This window comes from Scyliorhinus canicula, chromosome 4 (genome assembly GCF_902713615.1).
Source record: "Scyliorhinus canicula chromosome 4, sScyCan1.1, whole genome shotgun sequence".
Lineage (NCBI taxonomy): Eukaryota > Metazoa > Chordata > Chondrichthyes > Carcharhiniformes > Scyliorhinidae > Scyliorhinus > Scyliorhinus canicula.
In genome coordinates this window covers 189,289,726-189,315,604 of record NC_052149.1, presented here as the reverse complement: position 1 = coordinate 189,315,604, position 25,879 = coordinate 189,289,726, and the positions used below count along the sequence as shown (strand labels likewise).

General features: G+C 39.8%; 1 protein-coding gene across 16 annotated transcripts in view; it reads right to left on the bottom strand.

Annotated features, from left to right (window-relative positions):
* Positions 1 to 25,879, bottom strand: part of ankhd1 (ankyrin repeat and KH domain containing 1) — a 249,829-nt gene that overhangs the window by 74,272 nt on the left and 149,678 nt on the right. For 13 of the 16 annotated variants that reach the window (XM_038795714.1, XM_038795716.1, XM_038795719.1 and 10 more), the window contains 12 exons: positions 18,002 to 18,150; positions 16,115 to 16,226; positions 12,160 to 12,305; positions 9,813 to 9,955; positions 8,847 to 9,060; positions 5,647 to 5,822; positions 5,378 to 5,540; positions 2,318 to 2,413; positions 1,444 to 1,560; positions 1,007 to 1,172; positions 469 to 919; positions 216 to 371 (listed from right to left, as the gene is read on the bottom strand). In XM_038795714.1, the coding sequence (XP_038651642.1) occupies positions 216 to 371; positions 469 to 919; positions 1,007 to 1,172; positions 1,444 to 1,560; positions 2,318 to 2,413; positions 5,378 to 5,540; positions 5,647 to 5,822; positions 8,847 to 9,060; positions 9,813 to 9,955; positions 12,160 to 12,305; positions 16,115 to 16,226; positions 18,002 to 18,150 (2,089 nt within the window). The remainder of the gene's footprint in view (positions 1 to 215; positions 372 to 468; positions 920 to 1,006; positions 1,173 to 1,443; positions 1,561 to 2,317; positions 2,414 to 5,377; positions 5,541 to 5,646; positions 5,823 to 8,846; positions 9,061 to 9,812; positions 9,956 to 12,159; positions 12,306 to 16,114; positions 16,227 to 18,001; positions 18,151 to 25,879) is intronic. The other 3 variants (XM_038795715.1, XM_038795727.1, XM_038795718.1) reach the window with 2 other exon arrangements.

The following is a 25,879-nucleotide window of genomic DNA, read 5'->3' as shown; positions in this document are numbered from 1 at the left end:
CCCATCTTTCACATAATATTGAAAAAATTTGATAATATTTTGTGGTTAAAATATTCCCCAAATCTTGCCACCAAAAACGTACAGGGAAAATTAAATAGATTTTGATTCCGGTGTGTGTGTTTTTAAAAAAGGAGTGTGGAGCATAACTTGCATTACCAACAATTAAAAAGTACAATGATATATATAGCACTAATTCACAAAAAGTCTTTAGTTACCTTCGCACAACTTCTTTCCAACCATCTTCCCTCTTTTGACCACGCTTAGGACTTGTGAGATTCATCTTTCCATTTGGGGAGGACAACGGCAGTGAAGTAGACTTGTGGGTTGTAGACAGCGAGTTGGAATTTGTTTCATTAGTGACATCGTGCAATCTATATGATAAGCACGTATCACAAATCAGAGAATGCCAATAGAAACAAAATTAGTGCTGAATAATCAATCAGTGGTAGCACACAATACTATTCTTACCGTGGGTGATTCTGAGTCTCTGAGATGGAAGTATTAGATTTTTCGTTTCTTGGCGGGTACAATTTCTGGTCACTGAAGTTGTGGAAGTCAGCAATTACATTGAGATCCTGGCTCTTACCACCACTGCTGCACTCGCTATTGCAGTCTGTACTGTCAACATTATCAGAATCGCTGTTCCCGCCTACACCACCGCCTCTCGGTTCCCCATTTATTTTATTTTTATCTGCCTTCTGTTGCGCTATAGACATATGTTGATCTTCTAGAATTATTTGAACACTCTGAGAAGAATCTTTAGTTTTGTTTTTCTTGTTTTTTCTGTTAGTACTTGGTGTGGTTACAACATTGGCTCTCTTTTTCCCATAAGCATTAGTAAAGGTGGCTGAAGTTGCAGAAATCCCAATGGTGGTAGTGGTTGTTGCACTGGGAGGCTCTATTGGCACAACCTCTTCATCTGTGGAGAATAGAAATGGTTAGCCTGATTGTTTTTTTTTAAAATCAATCCATAATCTAATTTACATTTGACAATAAAATTACTTACCTTCAAACCGATCCTTTTCTGGAGTTTGCTGCTTTTCCGAATTCTCTTTAACTCTGGCTTCCTCCTCCTCCTGTTTCCGTTTCTGTTCTTCCTTCTTCTTCTTTCTTTTTTCCTTTCTTTTCTCTCTTTTTGCTGCAAGAGCGAGTTTTCGGCTTTCTTCCCTCGACTTTAACAAGATAGAAACAATTTATGTAAACATAAGTGCAACAAAAACAGAGTTACAATATTTTGGGATAGCCATATTAAAACCAAGCATTCAAGTTACAATTAGAAAACTAACATTCACCTTTTTCTTAATTACGTGAAAAAGTAATGATGCAAGCAGATCCATTCTTATGTGGAAGATGAAGCTATATTGAAATAACAAAGACCAACCCAAAGATGGGCTTCAAATAGTACATGGTGGTAATTTTCAGATATTCAGAACAAACTCCCACCTTCTCCAAGTCCAGCTCTTTGAGAAGAATGCTTGCATTTTTGTTTGCTTCAGCAGCTTGCTGGTCCTTTGCTTTAACAATTGTTTCCATGCACTGGTGACATTTCTTAAGCAGTTCCTAGGAGAACAAATAGTAATCAGCTTTAAAAACATTTTGTTTCTGACATTGGAATGTAGAAAAATACACGGGTTGCAAGTGAAGAGAGTAATTGTGGAGAAATAACTCCATTCACTACTTCAGAAGATGCTATATAAATTATTTATGTTTTATATTAGGAAAAACAAATGCTCTGATGTAAAAGTATTATTCTTTATATGAACAGCACAATATTTAGCAAAGCTTCACTTGGTCAAATCAGACCATCATGTTCAACGTCCACATAAATGGAATTCAAATCATATATACCCACTCTGAGGACTTCAACAGCAGATGGACTGAGGTAGGAAGCAAAGTTAAGCTTTGTTACCGAGAGGGAGATAGGCCTTTTTTTTTGTGAAGACATGAATTCAGAACCTCAGTTGGAGGTCAAATAGCACAGTGAGATTGAAAACAGTGTAGTTCATCCTGGCTAAGAGGGATCCTTTGAATGCTCTTACGGAGACTTTGCTTACAGAAATTCAAAATAATCTAACGGTCTTCACAACCCAAAAGCCCATTATTCTTACAGCAACTCACTGGTGTTGATTAAGCCCCTTTGTACCTTCGAATGGGTTCGACTGTAGGTCACCACAGATCCCATTATTGAAAATTCCAGTTCAAAACAGGTGTTAGGGTAGAAGTAAACCCAAGTGTGCACACTGAAGATAAACCCAAGAGGTTAAAAATATTGTAATGGAGAACAAGTGAAACCTACACAATGTAAGAATACACTCACTTTGTCCGTAATGGTCGCTATGTATCTCATACATTCAATATCGGATGGAAATTGATTCACCTCCTTCACCAAGTACTGCACAACTTTCACATGACCCTGAAAAAAGTACGATTCAGACTTTAAAATGCAAGCTTAACTGAATGCTTTTTAAAAATTTAGGGTAAGCTCAGTCTTTAAACTTCCTAATGTTATGAACTGGTTCATCAAGTCATTTTTACCTCCCATCTTATTAAGTATCATTTCCATATTTACAAAGTTAAATTACCTTAATCACCTTCTCGGATGTTATTTACTCTACACATACTTTAAGGTTAGATTTGAGTATTTCAAGGATGAGATGGGGAAGAAAAGAAAAAAGCAAGTCAAAAGAACCAGAAATCTTGAAAACGTTACCCATCAGAGCATTTATTTAATTTCACCTCAAGTCCCAAGTGATTTCCCTGCATTCTTGTTTGTATGGCATAAAATCCATATTACACTGGTGATTTTTTTGTTAGGTAATCTGCAGTGTAAACTATCACCACACAGCAAAAATACTGCTGAAAAAAAAGTAGGCATGCTGTCTCATGTTGGACTCATCAGGACAGGCCCATGCTAAATCTCAAAGGAGACAACAATATACACTGCATTGGAAGAGCTTGCGATTAGTTGGCAAGTGGACTTTTATTGATAGATTCATTGCCATGGAGAAAGCAATTGCCATGGAGAAAACAATTAAACTGCCAATCTTGTTTAAATGTAAATGAGGCAAATCGACTCTGGTCAAGACATTGCCATGGAGAATGAACTAAGAAATAGGTGTCCTCCAAGCTTTTTAAGTAGAAAAAGATGCACTGCTTGGGCATGTTCCTTTTATTTGCAATGGGCAGGGCCCTGTACAAGATATTTATCTTCTAGCGCATTTTTGTGAGCCACACAGAGTCCAACTGAATTTTAAATTGGTTGTTGGTGCAATTCTTAACAAAATCAGGATTGTTTAGTAACTTTTGTCCAATCGATGAATCACATCCGATGTCAGGCATGGTGTTCAGTTTTGCAAGGATAGGTTGGTCAGTACCTTGCCTGTTGCGAACAGCCTTGGGACATACTGCTTCTTTTATGATCCCTCTGTCACTGGGACATATGACCTACACGTGCCTGGTCTGTCACCGGCAGTAAAACTCATATTCCACATTACTCTTTTGTGTGGTAGGCAGAAGGTCTTTTTGGCTTCATGGCCATCATCCTATTAGTGGGGAATACCACTCACACTGATCCTGCATAGTAGCAGTGTTAAACAGCTAGCTTGCGAACAGCCAAACGGGGCATGTTTTTTAATATGATTCCCCAGTTGTTGGAACATAGGACCTACATACCTGACAACATTGGCACTAAAATTCAGATACCACAATACCCATTTGTGTGGTAGGCAGGGCATCTTATTGGCAACATACTGTTAGCAGTGAACTCTATAGTAGCAGTTTGAAACCACTAGCTTCACCTTCTGCTCAAATGTTTGAGACATCTTGGACGCGATTCTCCGACCCCCACGCCGGGTGGGAGAATTGCGGGATTGCTGGGCGATTCACACCACGTCACCCTGGCACCCAATTCTCTCCCCCCCCAACGGCGTGTCGCGTTTTACGGCAGGCCACTTGGAGAATCACCACTCGCGTTTCTAACGGTCGAGCGGCGATTCTCCGGCCCGGATGGGACGAGCGGCCTGCCTAATCCGACCGGTTCACGCCAGCCACACCTGGTCGCTGCCGGCGTGAACAGCGCGCGACCACTGTGTGGGGCCTGTTTTGGGGGTGAGGGGATCGAGCACCAGGGGGCTGCTCAGGAGGGGTCTGGCCCGCGATCGGTGCCCACCCATCGTCGGGCCGGCGTCTCTAAAAGACGCACTCTTTTCCCTCCGCCGCCCCGTAAGTTCAATGCTCCATTCTTGCAGGGCACCCGCGGGGAGGACGGCAACCGCGCATGCGCGGGTTGGCGCCGGCCAACCTGCGCATGCGCACATGACATCATTTAGGCGCCGCCAGCCGCGTCATTCAGGCGGCGGCGCTTTGACGCGGGCGCCAAGGCCCGGCGCGCGAAATTGACGCGCCGCCGCTCCTAGCCCCCTGGGGGTGGGAGAATAGGGGGGGGAAGAATAGGGGGCGAGGAGCGGCCTCTGACGCCAGTGAAACACTCCGGTTTTCACTCTGGCGTCGGTACTTTGTCTCCCTTTGGGAGAATTGCGCCCCTTACCCTTCCAGGATAATCAGAGTACTTTTTAGGACTGAAAGTGGTGGCCTTAGGCTCATTCTTATATATGTTATACAATTTCTATATCACAGAAAAATCATGAATGGGCCTACGGCAATCATTTGCGGTCCTGAAAAGTGCATAGTCTACCTGAGGTTATCCTCAAAGAGTAAGGTGACTCAAATATTTGAGCAAAAGATGAAACTAGCCATTTCACACTACTACAATGGAGTCACTACACCACAAAGTGATTTTCTCCATCAACAGGATGCTGTTGTCAAGCCAAAAAGATATTCTACCAACCACACAAATGAGTATTTTCATTAGAAAGCTCCTTGTTCGTTCATAGCAACAGAGTCATAAGAACCTTGTTCCACATACAGTAAATCTACACTTGGGTGTTTTTGCCAGGTAGGTGATCTGTTTCTAGGCTCATCAGAGTTCCTAGCTTTCACCATAATTAGGTAACTATGGGAATCATGATGTACTCCATAGAATCCCTACAGTGCAGGAGACCATTTGGCCGATTGTGTTTACCCCATCCCTCCTAAAAAGCACTCTCCGTAGGCCAAATCCCCTTCCTTATCCCTGCAACCCTGTGCATTGATCATGGTCAATCTACCTAACCTGCACATCTTTGCACTCTGCTGAAGAAATAAACCCTCTCAATCCCCCTCCCACAACTGTACAAATAGCTTAAATAGATATATTTGTACAGAGACATCAGGGGAGCATTTTAAAGTGCCACACTGGTCTTAATGTGTGATTTTTAAAATTTTACCAAACAATCAAATTATTGAGGGACGGCGGGGGAACGACAGGCTGAGAACCTACCTTGCGGAAGGCTGCCATAAGAGGTGTGATTTTCCTGTTGTCTGCCGCATCCACATCAGCACCAGCCTGCACTAATAACTGGACGACATCAAAATGTCCACCATTTGCTGCTAGCCATAGAGGTGTGTTACCTTTCTTGTTGCGAACGTCAATATGAGCCCCTCTGCAGAATTTTTTTAAAAATCAATGATTTTTACTCTACTTTTACAGGTCCTTAAAATCATATTACAGGAATTAATGTGTATAATATATATTATATTATTAAATACCTGTTTATCAGCAGTTCGCAAAATTTATAGTGACCTTTATCTGCTGCAATAGTTAAAGCTGTATCACGTGATGAAGGCACTGGTGGTGCATTGACATCAGCACCTTTGTCAAGTAGAACCCTCCCCACCTCAGCATATCCTCCAGAGGCAGCTTCCATTAAGGGTGTAAGACCAGTCTGAATAGAAACAGGTTAAATTGCTCATTTATAAATTGCACCAATTTTACCGACTGCGTGAAGGGTTTTAGAATAATCCCCAAATATTTAACATGCTCCACTAAATAGAATACAAGTGATCAATCTGCTACCCTAGAGGCCTTAAAAACATCCACTTGTACAGTTGTTAAAACCACCTTAATTAATTCACATGTAATGCTTCTAGTATTGGGACATAAGCACAGCAGACATTCTGTAATAGCAACATTCTGCAAACTTAAAGATAAATGGTCAATTTATTTATTTACATAGTATGCTTTCAGAAAGGAATTTTGGCTAAAGCACCAGAAACTCCTAATTGTCTTCTGAGTACTGCTACATGAACTGGAACCAGGACTCTTCATTATAGGTGAAGAACAGCACTTCAAATGATGCAGTATTTCAATGCAGTGCTTCCTCAGTATTTCATTGGAATTTGTCAACCAAAAATGTTTATCAATATGCAATATTCAAGCAGGATAATAGATATATATTATATACATCAGCAAACGTTTTCAGCTTTTCCTATTATAGACTACATGCACTAGTTTATTCAAAACTGCCAATGTTAACTTGTCACATCTAGTGCAAGTTTTTCAACAGCAAATGCTTAAATCCATATTTTTAATGAAAATATGAAGGACAGAATGTATGACTTAGAAATAAAGGTTGAGCCAAGTCCGTCCCAAATGATTCAAATAACCACTACCTTCTAACCACATTCCACCAGAAGTTTAGAGGATTTCAGAATGTGCACACTGAACAAAATTTAGGATTCTACAAAATTGAAAACAATCCCAGCAAGTCAAAACTGGACAAAGAACAAAGAGGTTTTGACGGGGGTATTTGCAAAACCGCTCAACAGCCCAGGATATCATGTCTTGCATCTTCTCACGCACTCTCCAATGTTGGTACTACAATTCTTGTCACACTTTGTTCTTTGGCACAGCATCCACATTGGTGTTTACTTTGTGGTCCCAGTATACTTGGGAGTAAAACATCAAATAAAATTAAATCTATACTTGAAATATAAAAGCCAGCAGTGGAATCAGCAACAATTTACACTTATATAGCAGCTTTAATATAATGAAACCTCCGTAGCACTTCACAGCAGTATTATAAAATAAAGTATGTCACTGAGCCACATGAGATATGGGGAGAAAGCAGGAGAATGGGGATGAGAAACATATCAGTAATGATTGAATGGCAGAGCATGTTTGATGGACTGAATGGCCTAATTCTGCTACTATGTCTTATGGCTTTATCATATTAGGTCAGATGATCAAAAACTTGGTCAAAGAGATAGGCTTTAAGAAGTGTCTTAGAGGAGGAAAATGAGACAGAGACATGTATGGAGAAATTTCAGAGCTTGGGGCCTTGGCAACTGAAGGTACAGCCACCATTGGCACATTACACAAATGACATCCAGCTGTAACTCACCGCCTCTCTCAACACATCCATTGTTGCCAAATTGTCAGATATCTAGTACTCGATGAGCAGAAATTTCCTCCAATTGAAGTATTGGGAAGACAGAAGCTATTGTTTTCAGTCCCCGTTCCAAACTCCATTCCCAACTACTGACTCTAGAGATTAAGTCGCTCTATTTGCAAACTTGTTACCTTTGATCCTGCGATGAGTTTCCGACCACGTATTTGCACCATCACTAAAATCATCTATTTCCACCTCCGCAACATCGATGAACTCCACTTGTCATAGATGATCTGCTGCTGAAACCTTCATGCCTGCTTTTGTTACCTCCAGGCTCAATTATTCCAATTTGCTCATAACTAGTCTCTCACATTCTATTCTGTAAATTGGGTCACACTAAACTCTGCTGTCCATGTCTTAACTCACAGTAAGACCCATTTCCCCATCACCTCTGTGCTCACTGACCTACACTTGGCTCCTGGTCAAGCAATATTTTGCTTTCAAAATTCTCATCTTTGGTTTCAAGTCTCTCCATGGTTTTGCTCCACCAATCCCACATCCTCCAAGATAGCGGTGCTTCTCCAATTTTAACCTCTCGTCCTTTCTAATGATAATTGCTCTGGTACTGGTGGTCGTACCTGGTGTTGTCAAGGCCCCGAGCTCTGAAATTCCCTCCCAACACCTCTCCAACTCACTTTCCTCCTTTAAGACACTTCTTAAACCTGTCACTTTGACCAAGTTTTTGATCACCTGACCTAATGGGTTTCATTACATTAAAGGTGTTATATAAATATACGTTACTTATTGCTAGCCCCACTCCTGGCTTTTATACTTAAGCACAGCTTTATTTTTACTTAATATTTCAATCGGAGTTTGTGTTCCTTATATTTCCGGTTTCTTTTTTGTCCCAACTCTTTAGCGGGTTTCATTTGGTCTTGCTCCATTTCTGCTTGGTCTCCCTAGTTTCTAAATCTCTTGCCTCTTCCCTAGCACCGAGTTGGGAAAGAAGATTTGTGTTCTCCCTGCTACTCCAGCTCGTGAGCCCAGCTTTAAATGAGAAGAGGCATTAGGACTAGTGGAGTATGAGAAAACAAAAATTCACAGAGAAGACATAGTTAAAAAAATAGGCAGACATGGGAATTAGAACTTGAGAAGACGGTAATCCACTCCAGCCACAGGCAAGAACATGTCCTACAACTGATCTGGCAGTATAAGCGAGGAAGCCTGATTATACAGCTGCAATAAAGTTAATGGGATATACAAAGGAAATTTGAAGGCAGCGGAAGCAGTGTGACATAATGGTTGTACAAAAATGAAGCGTGACAGGAAATGCCACACAAACAGGGAATTGCATGCACATACAAAAGTACTTTATTTACCTCTAAAACTAATAAGGAACTATTGTAACCAAATGAATATGTTCACCCTGTGCTGCATGTAGTTTAAATAAACTAGTGAGGGGAATACTGAAGTCAAATGTTTTTGCTAAAACATTGATCTTTTAGTACAATATACTTAAAGCAAAGGGGGTCTGTCTTTTGTACATTTATGTTTTAATAACCAGTGAAATGTTATTACCTTTGCTCGGTGTTCAACATTTGCCTTCCTATCCAACAGTAGACTGACAACTTCTGCTCGACCTTGGAAACAGGCCAGAGTAAGGGCAGTGTTTCTATTGGTCTCAATTTGGGCATTGATGTCAGAGCCCATGTCAAGCAGCAGCTTCACTGATGCCACATGACCATTCATTGCAGCTAACATTAGAGGAGAAATCCCCAATTTGCTTCCAGTCCTACAACAGAATAAACATTTTATGAATTTTACATAGTCTTTGTTTAAATTTGTATTGTAACAGACAATATAACAGAATTAGTCACAGATATGTTTGAAGGTGGTTTCTAACTAGTGAGAAAAAGTGTAGAGCTACATTCCTTCTGGTTGAAAATTGATGTTAGACATTTTTTAAATGTTATGTTCTTGGAAAAAATGTTTTAAACCATCCCTTTGATCTTTTTCATTCTTCACCCAATCTTTCTTACCCCCTTCATCTTCCTTTGTACATGATTTGACATTGAATTTAACCACTTTAATTTTCTAATGCTGCTTATTTCTCAATCTTTAAATCTCATTGGTTAAGAAGATAACATTTTGGTCCCATCGGTCACCAAGATCTCCTATTGCATGACGGTCATTTCCAGTTCACACTTCCTACAATTTAGAGCAAAACAATTTTGAACTGAAAAAGGCCAGGAAGAAGTCTAGCTAACAGGCATGCTTTAGCAAATTCATGCCCAATGTATCTAAATATTTCAATGTTAATATTGTCCATTTTGGAGGAGAACATTTGCAGAGTTGGGAGAGAATAGATGGATTGAGGCCAATGCTACCGAGATCTCAGCTTTAAATAAGAGATCATCAAAACAAGGGTTAATGAACAAGAGACAGGAATGATTCTCGTTGAGAGTCAGATATTTTTACCACAAGATGTCAACAATCAGGGTATGCTTCCTATATCTTCATCAAGTCACTTATCAGCTATAATACCTGGAATTAATTTCTGCTCCAGCATTCAGAAGGATCTTTATGATGTTAACATAGCCACCAGAGGCAGCAAGACTGAGTGGTGTGTAGTCTGAAACATTGCGATGCTCTTTGTTTGCACCACGAGCCAACAGCAACTCCACCACCTGAATCAAGAAATATTCATAAAAAGGTTCAGGTATAAATTTGATGTAAAAACAATGAAACCTCATATCAAACACTGCAATTGTGATGCCATACTTGGTTGAATATTCTGAGAACAAGGCACATGTGAAACGCTGAATTTAAATTATTCTATGGTTTTACTTTGAAATATAGCATCAACATTTTGTTATCAATGCCATGACAAAAATTGAATAATAAGTAGCACTGCAATAGAGCATTGTAAGTATTCTCTGATGAAACTACACAAAGTATAGTTAATTTAGGAACAAAAGGACATTTAGTCCACCAAACCTGTTTGGCCATTAATGAGATCATGGCTCATCAAATTTATTCCATATATCCCGTTATACCTTTGAACAACAAAAATCTATTGAAGATTAAAATTATAATCGCAGATTGTGATTCATCTTTTACATAGAATTAACAGTGCAGAAGGAGGCCATTCGGCCCATCGAGTCTGCACCGGCTCCTGGAAAGAGCACCCTACCCAAGGTTAACACCTCCACCCTATCCCCATAACCCAGTAACCCCACCCAACACTAAGGGCAATTTTGGACACTAAGGGCAATTTATCATGGCAAATCCACCTAATCTGCACATCTTTGGACTGTGGAAGGATACCGGAGCACACGGAGGAAACCCACGCACACACGGGGAGGATGTGCAGACGCCGCACAGACAGTGACCCAAGCTGGAATCGAACCTGGGACCCTGGAGCTGTGAAGCGATTGTGCTATCCACAATGCTACCATGCTGCCCTAACACCTAACATCTATTGTCATTTGTGAAAGAGAGCTTCAACTTGCACCTTTGTGGGTAAAAGTGTTTCCTACTTTCACTACTGAAGTTCTGGCTCCAATATTTAGTTCATGGTGCCCAGTGCTAGACTCCAACCGACAAAAATAGTTTCTATCTATCCTATCTGTTCCCCTTAATATCTTGGAAACCTCAATCAAATGATCCCCTCACCTAATTTCCAAAAACCTTCCAACACTAGTTTGCATAATTTCTCGTAATAATTTAACCCATGGAGCCAAAGTAAGATTCTCATAAATATAGACTAAACTCTGTCAAAAGGAGAAATATAGCCTCCCAGTTGTGTAGTACCCAGAACTGCTCTCAGTACTCCAGGTGTGGTCTAACTAGGGCTTTGTATAACTAAAGCATGACTTCTGCCACCTTATATTCTTTCCTTTACCTGTTCACATCATTTTAACAATCTATGTAGATGGACGTTTCTAATCATAGAATTCACAGTGCAGAAGGAGGCCATTCGGCCAATCGAGTCTGCATCGGCCCTTGGAAAGAGCACCCTACTTAAGCCCATGCCTCCACCCTATCGCCACAACCAGTAACCCCCAACAAGCCTTTTTGAACACTAAGGGCAATTTATCATGGCCAAGCCACCTAACCTGCACGTCTTTGGACTGTGGGAGGAAACCCACGCAGACACGGGAAGAACGTGCGGACTCCGCTCAGACAGTAACCAAAGCCGGGAATCGAACGCGGGACCCTGAAGCTGTGAAGCAACTGTGCTAACCACTGTGCTACCCCTATATTTACCACGTACCCTGTTCTTTTCACAAGCTTCACATTTGCCTTTGAATCCATTTGTCAGTTTTGTCCACTTAATCTATCAATATAATTTTAGGCTTCCCTCTACACTGCTTGCAATGCTGTTTATCTTTGTGTCATTAGCAAATCAGCTCTTTATACCATCGTCCAAGTAATAAATATGATGACTAGTTGAGCCTACACAGAACCTGCAGCACATCCCTAATCACATCCTGCAAATTACAATACCTACCCACTCTGTCCCTGACTGCTAAACCAATTTCCTAACCAGGTCAATAATTTATCATTCCATGAGCTTCAAATTTAGCCAAGTTGATCAGGCACATTATCATATGCCTTCGAGAAGACTATATAAATAAAATCCAGAGGCATTTTTCAGCCCTCCACTTTAGTCACCTTTACAAAAAACATTCAAATTTGTCAGGCATACCCAATTCTTTACAAATCTATGATGGCTCTATTTAACAGCTGTTTTAAAATCTTGGTGGTCACTTCATTAACAAACTAGGGACTGTAGATTAATAAAATGGATCAAGGAATATCCACAACACTGCCATGTTATATTTCTATTTAACCACTAATACAGAAGTTAACCATAAAGGTCTTTCACCTCTTGCCTTCCTCCAGAACAAGCCAGCGACAATGGCGTATCCTTGGTGCGTTCAGATTGTGCTTCAATATCTGCACCTTTGTCCAATAGAATTTCTACAACCCCAACATGACCAGCTGTGGCAGCCAATATAAGTGGAGTAAAACCTAACAGGAAGAAAAATAGATAAACATTTTAATAAACTAATTAGACTGCATTTCAATGAATAGAATGATCAACTGTGATATTAAAGTGGTCGATAAAATTGGATCTTCACTCTGGATTCTTGATTTCAGCATTCCCGTGGTGGGAAACACCAAATGAATGTAAAACAAGAGATTTTTGTTGGGTTGCTATAGGTCTGTTTTTAACATGGTGATCCTCTTTTGACTTTCTCTTGAATGATAAAAGACTTCTCCTTTGTTTGTTTATTGTCACGTGTACCAAGGTACAGTGGAAAGTATTTTTCTGCGAGCAGCTCAACAGATCATTAAGAACATGAAAAGAAAAGGAAATAAAAGAAAATACATAATAAGGCAACACAAGGTACACAATGCAACTAGATAACACCGGTATCAGGTGAAGCAGACAGGGGTGTAGTGTTAATGAGGTCAGTCCATAAGAGGGTTGTTTAGGAGTCTGGTAACAACGGGGAAGAAGCTGTTTTTGAGTCTGTTTGTGCGTGTTCTCAGACTTTTGTATCTCCTGCCCAATGGAAGAAGTTGGAAGAGTGAGTAAACAGGGTGTGAGGGGTCTTTGATTATGCTGCCCGCTTTCCCCAGGCAGCGGGAGGTGTAGATGGAGTCAATGGACGGGAGGCAGGTTCGTGTGATGGACTGGGCTGTGTTCCGAACTCTCTGAAAATTCTTGTGGTCTTGGGCCGAGCAGTTGCCATACCAGGCTGTGATGCAGCCAGATAGGATGCTTATTACGTTGCATCTGTAAAAGTTGGTAAGAGATAATGTGGACATGCCGAATTTCCTTAGTTTCCTGAGGAAGTATAGGCGCTGGTGTGCCTTCTTGGTGGTAGCGTCGACGTGGGTGGACAAGGACAGATTGTTGGAGACCCATGTACCCGTGTGCCCCATGGTATTCGAAACTGCCAACCATCTCCACCTCGACTCCATTGATGCTAACAGGGGTGTGTTAAGCACTTTGCTTCCTGAAGTCAATGACCAGCTCTTTAGTTTTGCTGGCATTGAGGGAGAGATTGTTGTCGCTGCACCACTCCATTAAGTTCTCTACCTCCCTCCTGTATTCTGACTAGTCATTATTCGAGACCCGGCCCACTATGGTCGTATTGTCAGCAAACCTGTAGATGGAGTTGGAACCAAATTTTACCACGCAATTGTGTGCGCGCAGGGAGTATAGTAGGGGGATAAGTACGCAGCCTTGCGGCGCCCCGGTATTGAGGACTATTGTGGAGGTGGTGTTGTTGTTTATTCTTACTGATTGTGGTCTGTTGGTCATAAAATCAAGGATCCAGTTGCAGAGGAGCCAAGCCCTAGGTTTTGGAGCTTTGTTATGAGCTTGGCTAGGATTATGGTATTAAAGGCGGAGCTGTAGTCAATTAATAGGATGTCATTCTGGATGTCATTCGTTAATTTCTGAGTAAATGGACTGCAAGCTTCAATACCAAGGCAGGCAAATAACGTAATCTAAGGATATCGCATCATCAAGGTAGCAGATTTTTGCTGACTATTACCTTAATTAAGGGCAACAATAACGACCCCCTAAAAATATCTGAATAATATTCGAATTAATTTGAATAAAAATGCTGAAATCTTACAGGTGTTTTAAATTCACATTTGAACATTGCCTATAAATGTCCATTTAATATATAGAATATTCGAGCATTCATATGTCAATCAGTAATGAAGTTTAAACTCACTCATTTTATTAGCCTCCACACAAAGAGGTGCTTGCATATCACTTTTATCAACAAGTTAGTTCTACAGATGGAGGAGGACTCCTGTTAAGGAATGACCCTCCGGGCTCTGGTTCCAGCAGCACTCCCATCCCCCTCAACAAGATACACAACGAGCCCAGTGACAGCAGCCACACTGAGAACATGGGCCCAATTGAGACAACACTTCGGGCTGACTAAAATGTCCCCCATGGCCTCCATCTGCAGCAATCACAAATTCCCCCCAGCCATGCTGGACACCACCTTCAAAAGATGGAGGCGGGATAGGGGCAGACTGACGGTCGGGGACATTTACATAGGGCACAGACTGGCACACTGGACGAACTGACGAGGAAGTGGAAACTAACAAAAAAGGACAGGAAATGAGACACCACCAAATAAAGCATCCTACGCAAAGAGACAGTAGGGTACCCCAAGCTCCCACAAACCACACTACTAGAGGATCCAATAGTCACAAGCAGCAAGGAGGGGGGACAATGTGGGAAAATATACAGACAGTTACTGGACAGAGCTCGAACACCACTGGACAAGACCAGACAAAAATTGGAGGACAAACTGGGGACAGAGGTAGGGTGGAGTCTCTGGAGCGAAGCATTGAGCAGGGCTAACTTCACCCCTTCCTGCGCAAGGCTCTACCTAATGCAGCTCAAAGTGGTGCACAGAACACACCTGACCAGAAACCGAATGAGCAGGTTCTTCCCAGAGGTGGAGGACAAATGAGAACAGTGCCAGAGGGGCCCGGCAAATCACACCCACATGCTCTGGGCTTGTCCCAAACTTGCTGGGTTCTGGACAGCCTTCTCTGAGGCAATGTCCAAGGTATAAGGGGAGAGGGTGAAGCCATTCCCGATAGTTGCAATCTTCGGGGTATTGGAGCAGCCAGAACTACACATGGGGAAGGGGGCTATAACCTTTGCTTCCCTAATCACACGCCGGCGAATCCTGCTTGGCTGGCGACCAGCAGCACCACCCACAGCTGCAGACTGGCTCGCTGACCTTTTGGAATTTCTCCACCTGGAGAAGATAAAGTATGCCATCCGAAGGTTGGAGGACGGCTTCCTAGATACATGGGGGAAGTTAGTCAGCCTGTTCCAAAACCTGTTCGAGGCCAGCAACGAGTAAGTTAAGAATAAAAAACCGAGAGCTGATCCAGAGGGCGCCGAAATGTATGTATGGTCAATTAAAGGAAGGACCAGATAATCGTCTGTGCAATGAAGTAAATTAACACGGTTAAGAAAAATGTGATGAATATATACAATTGTTTATAAATATGAGAAATGCCAATAAAAAGATAAAAACTAGCTAGTTTTACTAAACTCTGGATTTCTCAAAACACAATGTCAAGATTTGCTTCGCAGTGCAATAAAGAGAATGGTTCTCTACCTCCAAAGTTAAGATGGGGTGCAATACGGATATAGACAGAATACATACAGTATTTTAATCTAGAAATATAAAGAGCAAACCCATCCTCAAACTATATACAAATTAGTCATCAGTGCCGTTCACAAAGAAATTGGCGGTCACTTCTAGAGACATGCAGAACATCTAAAGTGGTCATGTTTGCTGCGACCCCACAGCTGATGACTAATTGCCCTCTGAAATGACGTAGTAAGCCACTCAATTGTAGTTGACCACTACAGGGCAAGAAAGAAGCATTGTGGGTGGCCCTACACCACATGGACTGCAGCAATTTAAGCTGGCGACTCACCACCATCTTTTCAAGGGCAACTGAGTTTATATCCCAAAACCTAAATCTAAAAAAAATAATTTGAAGGCAGAGGAAAAACTAAAGATAATTAAATCATGAGCAAGAGAATCTTCCTGGTAAATGGAGCTGCATTCAGATGATACAAGGATATGAGCTAAACCACCCCTTTTTATCCTTGCATAGTGTGCAACAAGCAATTAATACATTATTTCTTAACACTATTCAATAAAGATTTCCCATTGTGCTGGATTGCATATATACACTCAAAGGGTATACTCAAAGTCTTGTCTTGCGTAACTCCATGAAATGAAAGCAGATCTAAGTGGCAAATTAATGCATACCTTTTTTATCTCTGTGCTCTATGTTAGCACCACGAGCTATTAAAACTGAAACCAGTTCTTCGTGTCCCCCAGCACAAGCCAACGTTAATGCAGTGTCGTGGTTACTCTCAGTCTAAGTAGAAAGAAAGCACATTGTGCAATGAAGGTATAATCAACATTGTAATATAGAAGCAGTCCTACATTCACACACTCAAAAGAAAGCAGTAATATTTACAAAAAATTCATTATGCATAAAAACATGAGAATGAAAAAAATAGGGGTACGCAGCCACTGGGTTCCCCAAGGCTGCTGTGTCATCCAGTAAGATCCATGGCTGATCTTTTGCTTCAGTCATACCTTTCAGCATGATCCGCATATCACCTGATTCCTCAAGTATCCAAAACTCTGCTGATCTTGGACTTAAATATACTCAATGACTAAGAATCCACAGATCTCTATTGTAGAGCATTAGTAAGGATCACAGCACGCCAAGCGAAGAAACGTCTCATCTTGATCAAAAATGAAAAATGTTACGTGTTCAATAGGATTACCTCTTACCCTCCTAAACTCTAGGGAATATAGGCCTAGTCTACTCGATGTTCCTTCCAAACATAGAACATAGAACAGTACAGCACAGAACAGGCCCTTCGGCCCCCGATGTTGTGCCGAGCAATGATCACCCTACTCAAACCCACATATCCACCCTATACCCGTAACCCAACCCCCCTTTAACCTTACCTTTTTTAGGACACTACGGGCAATTTAGCATGGCCAATCCACCTAACCCGCACATCTTTGGACTGTGGGAGGAAACGGGAGCACCCGGAGGAAACCCACGCACACACGGGGAGGACGTGCAGACTCCGCACAGACAGTGACCCAGCTGGGAACCGAACCTGGGACCCTGAGGCTGTGAAGCATTTATGCTAACCACCATGCTACCGTGCTGCCCACAAGCCTCCCATCCCAGTAATCAGCCCAATGAATCATTGCTGTACTCACTTCAAAGTAAGTATATCCTTCCTTGGACAAGGAGACTAAAATTGGACAAAATAGTCCAGGTGTGCTCTCACTAAGGCCATATACTCACGTTCAGTAAGACTTTTCACCATTACAGTCCAATCCCTTTAAGTCTAACATGCCATTTTATTTCCTAATCATTTGCTGTATGTACACATTAACTTTACTGTTCATGTACAAGGACACTCATTTTATTATTCCAACCAAATTGGATTGTTTTACATTTCTCCACATTATATTCAATCTACCACATTCTTGTTCATTTAATCTGGCAAAATCCGTTAGCAGTTTCTTGTTCTCCACAGGTTAGATGCATTACTCAACTAAATTGGCAAGACAGATTGTAAAAAGCTGAGGTCCAAGCACTGATTCTTCATGTGCTCTACTAGTTACTGCCTGCCATTCTAAAAATAATCCATTTACCCCTACTCGGCTTTCTGTTGGTTAACCATTACTCAATCCACTTTAATAAATGACCTCAAGCCAAACTTTTGTGCAATAAACTCTTGTGTGGCATCTTATTGAAAAGATAATCCAAATACACTACATCTGTTGCTTCCCCCTCACCCACCCTATTAGCTATATGTACAAAAATAGAGATCTGTCAACACCATTTCTCTTTCATAAATCTGTGATGGTTCCATCCATTGAGATTTTCTCAGTGCTCCAATATCATGTCTCGAATAGATTCTAGTATTTTCCCTACTACTGGTGTCAGGTTAACTGGACACAATCATAAGGAATGCACATTTTGAAATATAACCTTCCAAACCTCAGTATCATAAGCATCAACAACTGCATCTAAAATATTGTTGGATTCATTAAAATGTTCCAAAGAAATTGTACTTTACTATTCCCTGGTGTTTTACATGCTTACAGAATATTTACCTGCGCATCAATTTCAACTGAAGGATAGAGAGGCAGCATTGATGAAGGAGAAACAACTGGACTGGGAGTTTGAGTACGAGGCTGAGGAGTAGGGGGTGTTGTAGTGTGGGAAGGAGGATTCGGTCCAGAAGGCATTCTACTACTCACTGCTGCAAAACAAAAGTTGTTATTTCCTCAAAATGAGAAAGAATTATAGGGTCTTGCTAGATGCATACAAGCAAAGACCACGCACATTTTATAAAGTCCAAACAATTTACAGCAATGCCACTTTCAGCATCTTGCAAATATAACCTAGAATTGAATTAAGAAATAAAACCAAAATACCATTCTGCTTAAAATGTCATTGTTTAAAATGTAATATTAAAGTGTTTAAGACAAACTTAACATAACCAACAGTGCCTCAGAAAGCTGTCCCATTGTTATGCTAGTATTTTACAAGACAGTATTGCATAACATGCTAAAATAAGGAAGTAACATATTTAGGAACTGCAGAGAACTGAAGAATCTCCATTGGGGATGTTTAACAATGTTGAACTGTATCAAGGATGGCACCCTTTTAGCCTTACTCCTCGAAAAACCACGAAGGTTCTAAAATTAAAATCTGATAATATTCAAATTATGAATCAAAAAAGTTGAATGTATATCAGCAGAACATTAGGAATATTGATATTCTATCAACAGATTTCTGCAAGTTCTAATTGCCCAGTTCCAGATTTATTTGGTTAAACTGAAAGGTCAAAGTAATCTCAACTATCAATCAATTTCTTTAAAAATTACAAAGGAAAATGCCAGGGGGTAGAAGGTAAAACTGTCTGCAGTTGAAAGAATCGGCTAATTAACTGCCCTGAAAACAAGTGTTTTAATCAGGAAACAAAATCATTTAGAGGATTCTATGTGGTTTCAGGTAAGGAAACCCCAAATTAGTAAATTTTGTGCAACCATCGAATTACCCAGAATCCCGGTCAAATATCAAAATTCATTTTTTAACCATTGTTTGTTGAGAAAGACATTTTTGTAAACTGGTCCCTTTCCACCTGGAAACAGAATGTTAACAAGATGGTAGGCTGTCTCCTTCAAGTTGACTTTATTTCTTCTTAACTACTGAGCAAGAACACCTAGTGCTGAACTCCAAGAGTCCGAGTGATGTACTACAGTGGGAACTAGATGAAATCTGCAGCAAATTGTCTCTCTACTCCACAGAAATAACGACATGGGTTTGAATTTTTACAGCAGTGGCGGATTTCAGGAATGTCATATCTTTTCCGCTGCTGCAGCCTCAGGCACTTCAAAACAGAGATGTCATGAGTCAGAGTGAAGCACTCCTCCACTTTGCCCCAACTTCACACAAACTGTTTTATAACTCAATAAATCTGACCTTAGAAAGTAAACCACCTTAGAAAAGAAAATAAGAAATTAGAGTGGGTAAAGGATGGAAAGACACCATTTATGTCTGTTATTCTGTTGTCCATGCCTGTTAATCAAATTTTGTTCATAGAACACAATCTCTAGCTCATTTTTATGACCTAGCTGCCTTGAGAACAAATGAACCTTTAAATTAACATTATCAAGGATGGTAAGCTTCAGGTGTTGCTGATTTCTCCTGTTATTGAATTAACCCATACCACTTGGGAACTAAAAATGCAGTTTCTTTTCTGACCACTGTGATTTAAAAAAAAATTACAAGTAGAATTATTTGATATAGAATTTTTTTCCCCAGATGGAAATATTGTTTGGATGGGAAAACGTCCTCTCATTCCCCCAGCCCACCCGAAAATACAAGTTCAACTAAAGCAACTTGAATTGATGAAATTTTCTGTTGCCCACCCAGTGCCATGTATTATTCCTGAAGGTGGTGTGATAAACTAATCCAAAACTCTACAACCACGCAGAGGTTAGATGCAAAACAAGCACCACTCAATTTGTAATTTCCTGTATGAGAGGAAACACAATAAATGAATATGTAATATTTAGCAATGTAATTTAAATATTGAAAATATGGGCTCCCAGTGAGTCAGGAGGTAGATTAAACATTTACTGAACTAAACAGACCAAAAATGTAGCAATTTTCATCTTGGTCTTCAGAGTCCAAGCAGATCCAAGCTGGTGACACTACAATTATACCTCAGCATCCATGAACATATTGTAGGTTTGAGTGGGGCGGGGACAGAGAATGCATAGTTTAGTTAAGGAAAGGTATCATTTCTGATTACTATCAGCTGGGAAAGTGCCTATTATAGACAATGGACTTGATTATGATGTTCTTGGTGATCGAACAGTGCGCCAATAATCACCATATTGGTCATAAAGAATGCCAGTTAAAGGCGTTAAAGGTGCAACTTGGGGCAATAATCCAGCAGAAATAACTTAATCCAGAAACAGCAAGAATATGCACACTAGGATGGGTGTGGTGGGAGAAGGCAGCATGTAATTTATGAAAATGTGCTTTTTCTTTTATCCTCTCCTTGCCTACCAACACAGTTGATCGCACTCTTGAATCCAGATAATCTAAAATAATCTAAACCGGCACCCAAGTACGAAGGAAGTGCAAAAGTGTTGGAGGTGCTGCCTTTTAAATGAAATGCACACTTCATATGCAGACAGACATAAACAACATTGCTGGCTAACAAAGCTACACTTAATCACCAAAAGCAAGATAACTGGTCATTCACCTCATTTGCTGTTGGTGAGATTTTTGTCTGGAAATTAGCTGCTGTATTTTCTCACTTCAAAAGTAATTCAATGGCTGTCAAGTCCTCTTCGCCTCCTCCCCCTTCTCCAAAATGCTCCACATACTGAAGTTCTTTCCTACAACAGGATGCTAAATCTCCAGTGTGTCATCTAAAATTCCATGCTTCACCAAGTATGGATGATGTCAAATCGCAGGCTACTTGACCATGTGGAGCTTCACAGCTCAGCCCCATCATGGAGTCATTCCACATGTTCAGGTGAGCACTTCAATAAAGGTACTCAAATAAGCATTAGGAATTAGCATCCTGTCTGATTTATACTCTCCCTTATTCATATTATTGCTTTCTTGCTGAGATCAGTGAATACGGTACAAAACAAGAGCTAAACTTGAGGCCGTCCATTCTCAACTAACTTTGCTCTGCATTATAATATATATTTGTCAACTCTGGTGAGGAGAAAATAAGGGAAAGCATATGACAAAGTTTCTTGACTTCAAAAGACCCCTAATAAAGTACCGCATGAGAAACACTTTTGCAAATTAAGCCACTGGGTACAAGCTATGAACTGGTAATTAGCTGAAGGGTCATAAAGGGAGCTAGATCACAACAGAGTGGGAAAAGTATGGGATGCTACAGCTGAAGGCAGGATCCCTCCTGTTCCTCATACACATTTGTAATTGCAACAGTGGTTAGGTTTACACATGACACCAAGCAATGAGGCAGCTGAGATGTTACAACAAACTCAATATGGACCCAAGATGATCAGTGAAAAATGAAGCTCAATAAAGACAAATTCAACGTAATTCATATTGAAATGAAGACAGACATGGTAACTCCATATGTGGCGCAGAACACTACTGGGTGAGTAAAAAGGAGTTGAAAGAGATCAAAAGGGGATTGTTAATTCAACGCTCACTGTGTCCAAGAAATATGAATATTGAAAGTAAACAAGCTCTGGATCAGTTAAATTCAAATTTCCAGAATTCATACTGAAGCTTTAAAATTGCTCATTTACTACTTATCATTGTGACTTAAGTTACTCGCTATAACCTGGAGATAATATAGAATATGTGGAGGCTGATCCGCAATGGCAAAGGGGGAAAAAAGCTGTAAAGAATGTTTTAATAAACTAGGATTCTTCATCCTCAAAAAACTCAGAACAAGCTTAATAAATGTGTACAGGATAGTAAAATAGAACAAAAATTTGGATACACCAGCCCAGCAGGACAAGGGGCTTAAACATTTCCATACGCTCAGAGATTAATAGCTGGACCAGTTGATCCAAAAAAATGGTCAAGACAGAATTATTTCCAAAAATATTTAATGCAAGTGAAAATAATGTTGGCCTTTGTGAACCCAGAATGAAGTATGTTACAATAAAAGGTTGCAAAAATATATTTTCTATAGTTTTTCCGAATTAAAATGCTTCAATCTTATATGCATACATGTTTTTCAGTACAGTTCTTAGTGTAAGAAAAAGTACAGGAAGAAGCTGAAAATAATTTATTTTAAAAAACAGCTGCTAGCAGAAATATAGAGAAGTTGCATATAATATCAAACTGGAAACTATAATCTTAGTCATCCTTTCCAAAAAGGGCAAGAATCTCATTAAAAACCCATAAATTTTAAACTATAGTTAAACAAGATGTGGAGATGCCGGCGTTGGACTGGGGTGAGCACAGTAAGAAGTCTTACAACACCAGGTTAATAAAGTCCAACATGTTTGTTTCAAACACTAGCTTTCGGAGCACTGCTCCTTCCTCAGGTGAGGAAGGAGCAGTGCTCCAAAAGCTAGTGTTTGAAACAAACCTGTTGGACTTTATTAACCTGGTGCTGTAAGACTTCTTACTATAGTTAAACAAAAAAGCTTAACCCAGGGCATTCAGTTTGCAAGCTGAACAAGAGCTGTATTTCAATCTTCCTTGGAAAACAGGGGTGTAAGTTGTTTGCTAAATTGATGTAAATATTGAAAACAATTATTTTTGAGCTAAGGCCGGTTATAACATGCTGCACAACAGCCAATTTATACAAGTTCCCACATACAATAACAAGACCAATGGCCAGATAATCTGTTTTGGTGTTCAAAATTTTAATATTTTAGCCAGGCGGCATGAAGAAGTAGATTTTCAATTTGGGATGCACCCACAGGCCTTAAAACCTGGAATTCCAGGGTGAGATGATGATTAGATTTTGCCTGCCTGAGCACAGATTTGCTTCTTGCACAAGAATTTTTTAAAATTCACTAGCACACTTTCTGTCAATGCATTAAAATTCTTATCCATAATATTGCCTTTGGATAACTGATGTTTGTCTTTTGCAATTTACTACCAGGAATTCACTTTCCTGCAGAGTGAAATGCTGATCTAAAATGAGTCCCCCCAAATTAATGATTTTTAAAATAGTTGAATTTCTTCTTTAAAAATAGTACCCAAGTTGATGTGCAACCGATAACTGAGCTCTCGGAGTAGTTCCTACACTAAACAATTTTCAGTATCCTTCTCATTTTGGATGTTATCGACTGCTCCAAGCCAGTCAAGTAGTCCTGAATTTTAGTTAAGTGCCCATTCTTCATATGTACTCAAGGCTGGACAGTACATGCAAGTGGCTTTCTGTAAGTATGTATGTGTGTGTGTAGGTGGAATAATCACAACTGAACCTCTTGTCCTGAAATGCACTTTCAAGCAAAAAAATAAAATCACGACAGCAATAATGTGCCAAAATACTGGCTAATTTAATTTTAGTTTCCTGCAAGGTCACTGCCCCAAAAACAATAGGTCATTTTAGAGCAGGAACAATTCCTAAAGGATTCATGATCAGAAAGAGACAAAGAAATTAGAATGCTCGAGGAAGATTTGAAAACTATAAATGATACTTCAGTGTAACACAAGGTTCTTGCAATATTTGCAAATTTGTCCCCAATTTTGTTCCTTTGATAGTAATGATGAAGGCAAACCAGACTATATATTACAGTGAATAAAATCTTAGCTTTTGAACTTTTGAACCTGACTTTAAGTCCAGTTCCCGACTGATGAGATGAAAAGTTCTCCGAGCAGTTCACTATAATGGTCCTGTGTGAAATTACTTTGAGCAACATCTATCCAGATCCAAGTTGACATGGACCAGAGTACAAAATTGTACCTAAATTTAGCAATCTCACCAAGGGGCTATTGGATCAGTGGCATGGGAAGTATCACACTGGTAAAAGTAATGAGTATTCTTCCATGGTTAAGGTTGAGAAACAGAACTACTATAGGAGCCTTACTCTAACCTGTTTGAGCTGTGCCTCATCTGGGAGTGTTTTAAAACAGACTGTAGATTTCGGAAATGGCGTTAATTCATTTTGAATTCAATTCAAATTCAACTCCAATTAACAATTGGAAATATAAAAATGCAGACTCTGCCACCTCCACCAACCCAAAATCTTTAGTGCAACTTGCAGTTGCTGGTGTCAGCTCTTAGCTGCAGGTAAACGGTACAGGACAATGCAAGTAAGAGGACAAATGTTTTAAAGTGAGAATCTCACCTCCACAGGAGGACAGCAGGAGTTTCACCCCTTCTGCAGGGGCAAATAGTAAATTTTTGAAATGTAACTGCTATCCATTCCAAGCTGCTGCAAAGAGCATAATTCAGTTACATTTTAATGTCAAACGGATATTATCTTTCCGTTGAAAAAATTTGAATTTAAAAAAAAACTCAACCCACTTTCACGCAACTTCAATCCAAATTAACGATTCACAATACATTTGGCATGCATAGAATTACATCAAATTACAACAGAGATGAGGGCAAAAAATTAAGTTCTGCTAATATTCAAGTGACTGGTTGCGTTCTGATCCTGATGTGGGAGGGGGTTTGCTTGCAATAAAATTTGAACAAAATCCTAGGCTATCATCATCCTACCACTAGGTGCCACTATTATAATTCACCACTGCAGCAATAACAGTTTTAAAACACAAACATCTACCATCAGTCAACACAGTTCACCAAAATAAATTCAGTAAGATGGAGTCTTACATGCTCTCTTGGAGCTAAAATCCAATTAAATCTGAAAAGCAAACCGTATTCCTGATGACTAAACTATTCAGCACCTTTTCAAAAATGTCCATTTATAACATCTAACATTTGGAATTTTGAATCCAAATTTTACATCATCTTCTCAAACTAACTGAAAAACACCCTCAAATATCAAATATAATCTGGCATAAGAAAACCACATTTATGAAACTAGAAAAGTATAGACCCGAGACAACTTATTTCCATTACTTTCAGTTTAGACACTTCAAATTAACATATTTAAAAGATTGCAATTATCATCAAGTTACTTGATTTCAATCTACTTGTTACAATATTTCATAAACATCAGTCACCATTACATTTATTCAGACCACCATTACTGTAACAATAAGCTTGCCCCTGACATTTTCACCAATAAATAACTCAAAATCTTCATACTGCAAGTATTCACCATAGTTGACAAAGTCTTGAGGCCTAGGCCAGATTGAAAGTTTTGCCCATTTTAGAAAACTACACAGTCCCTTAGTCCTTCATAAAAGGGATACCTCAGAAGTGAGAGTTAGAATCAATTCATTTAGGATCATATTCTGAAAGAGTAAAGCATTTGGATTGGAAAATAGAAATACATTAAAAGAGCTTTTGAAGCACATGAGCTTTCTTTGAAGCAGGAGGCGAAATTTTGGTTTCTCGATATACAAAATATAATTTTTGATTTTGAACTTTTACTGGAAGTGCTGCAGTTATATTAAACTGCTGTTTAATGGCAGCACTTGCAATTATACGTGTCAATGAGCTTCACTATTCACTCCACAATAACGCAAACAGCCACTGAATAACATTAAAATATAAAATATATATTCAAGCTAGTGGTTGTCTGGAAGTTTAAAAGAAAAGTTGTGCTGCAGCAGCCAGATTGTAGCTGGTGCAAAGCCGCTGATGTAAAATAACCTCCTTGAAGTGGTTTCTTATCCGAAGTTAAATCCTAGACTTATTCCAATTTAACTGCAGCTATATCACACAGATTACATTATTCAAAGTGGTATTGGCTTTGTTGTGACAAAATGTGACATAAAACTGTCCAAGTTGTACAATACTCTTTGAGCTTCATATGGTTAAACCATTGTAGGGCAACGGTCAATAAAAATGACAGACTGGTTACAAAATTATGACATAAAAA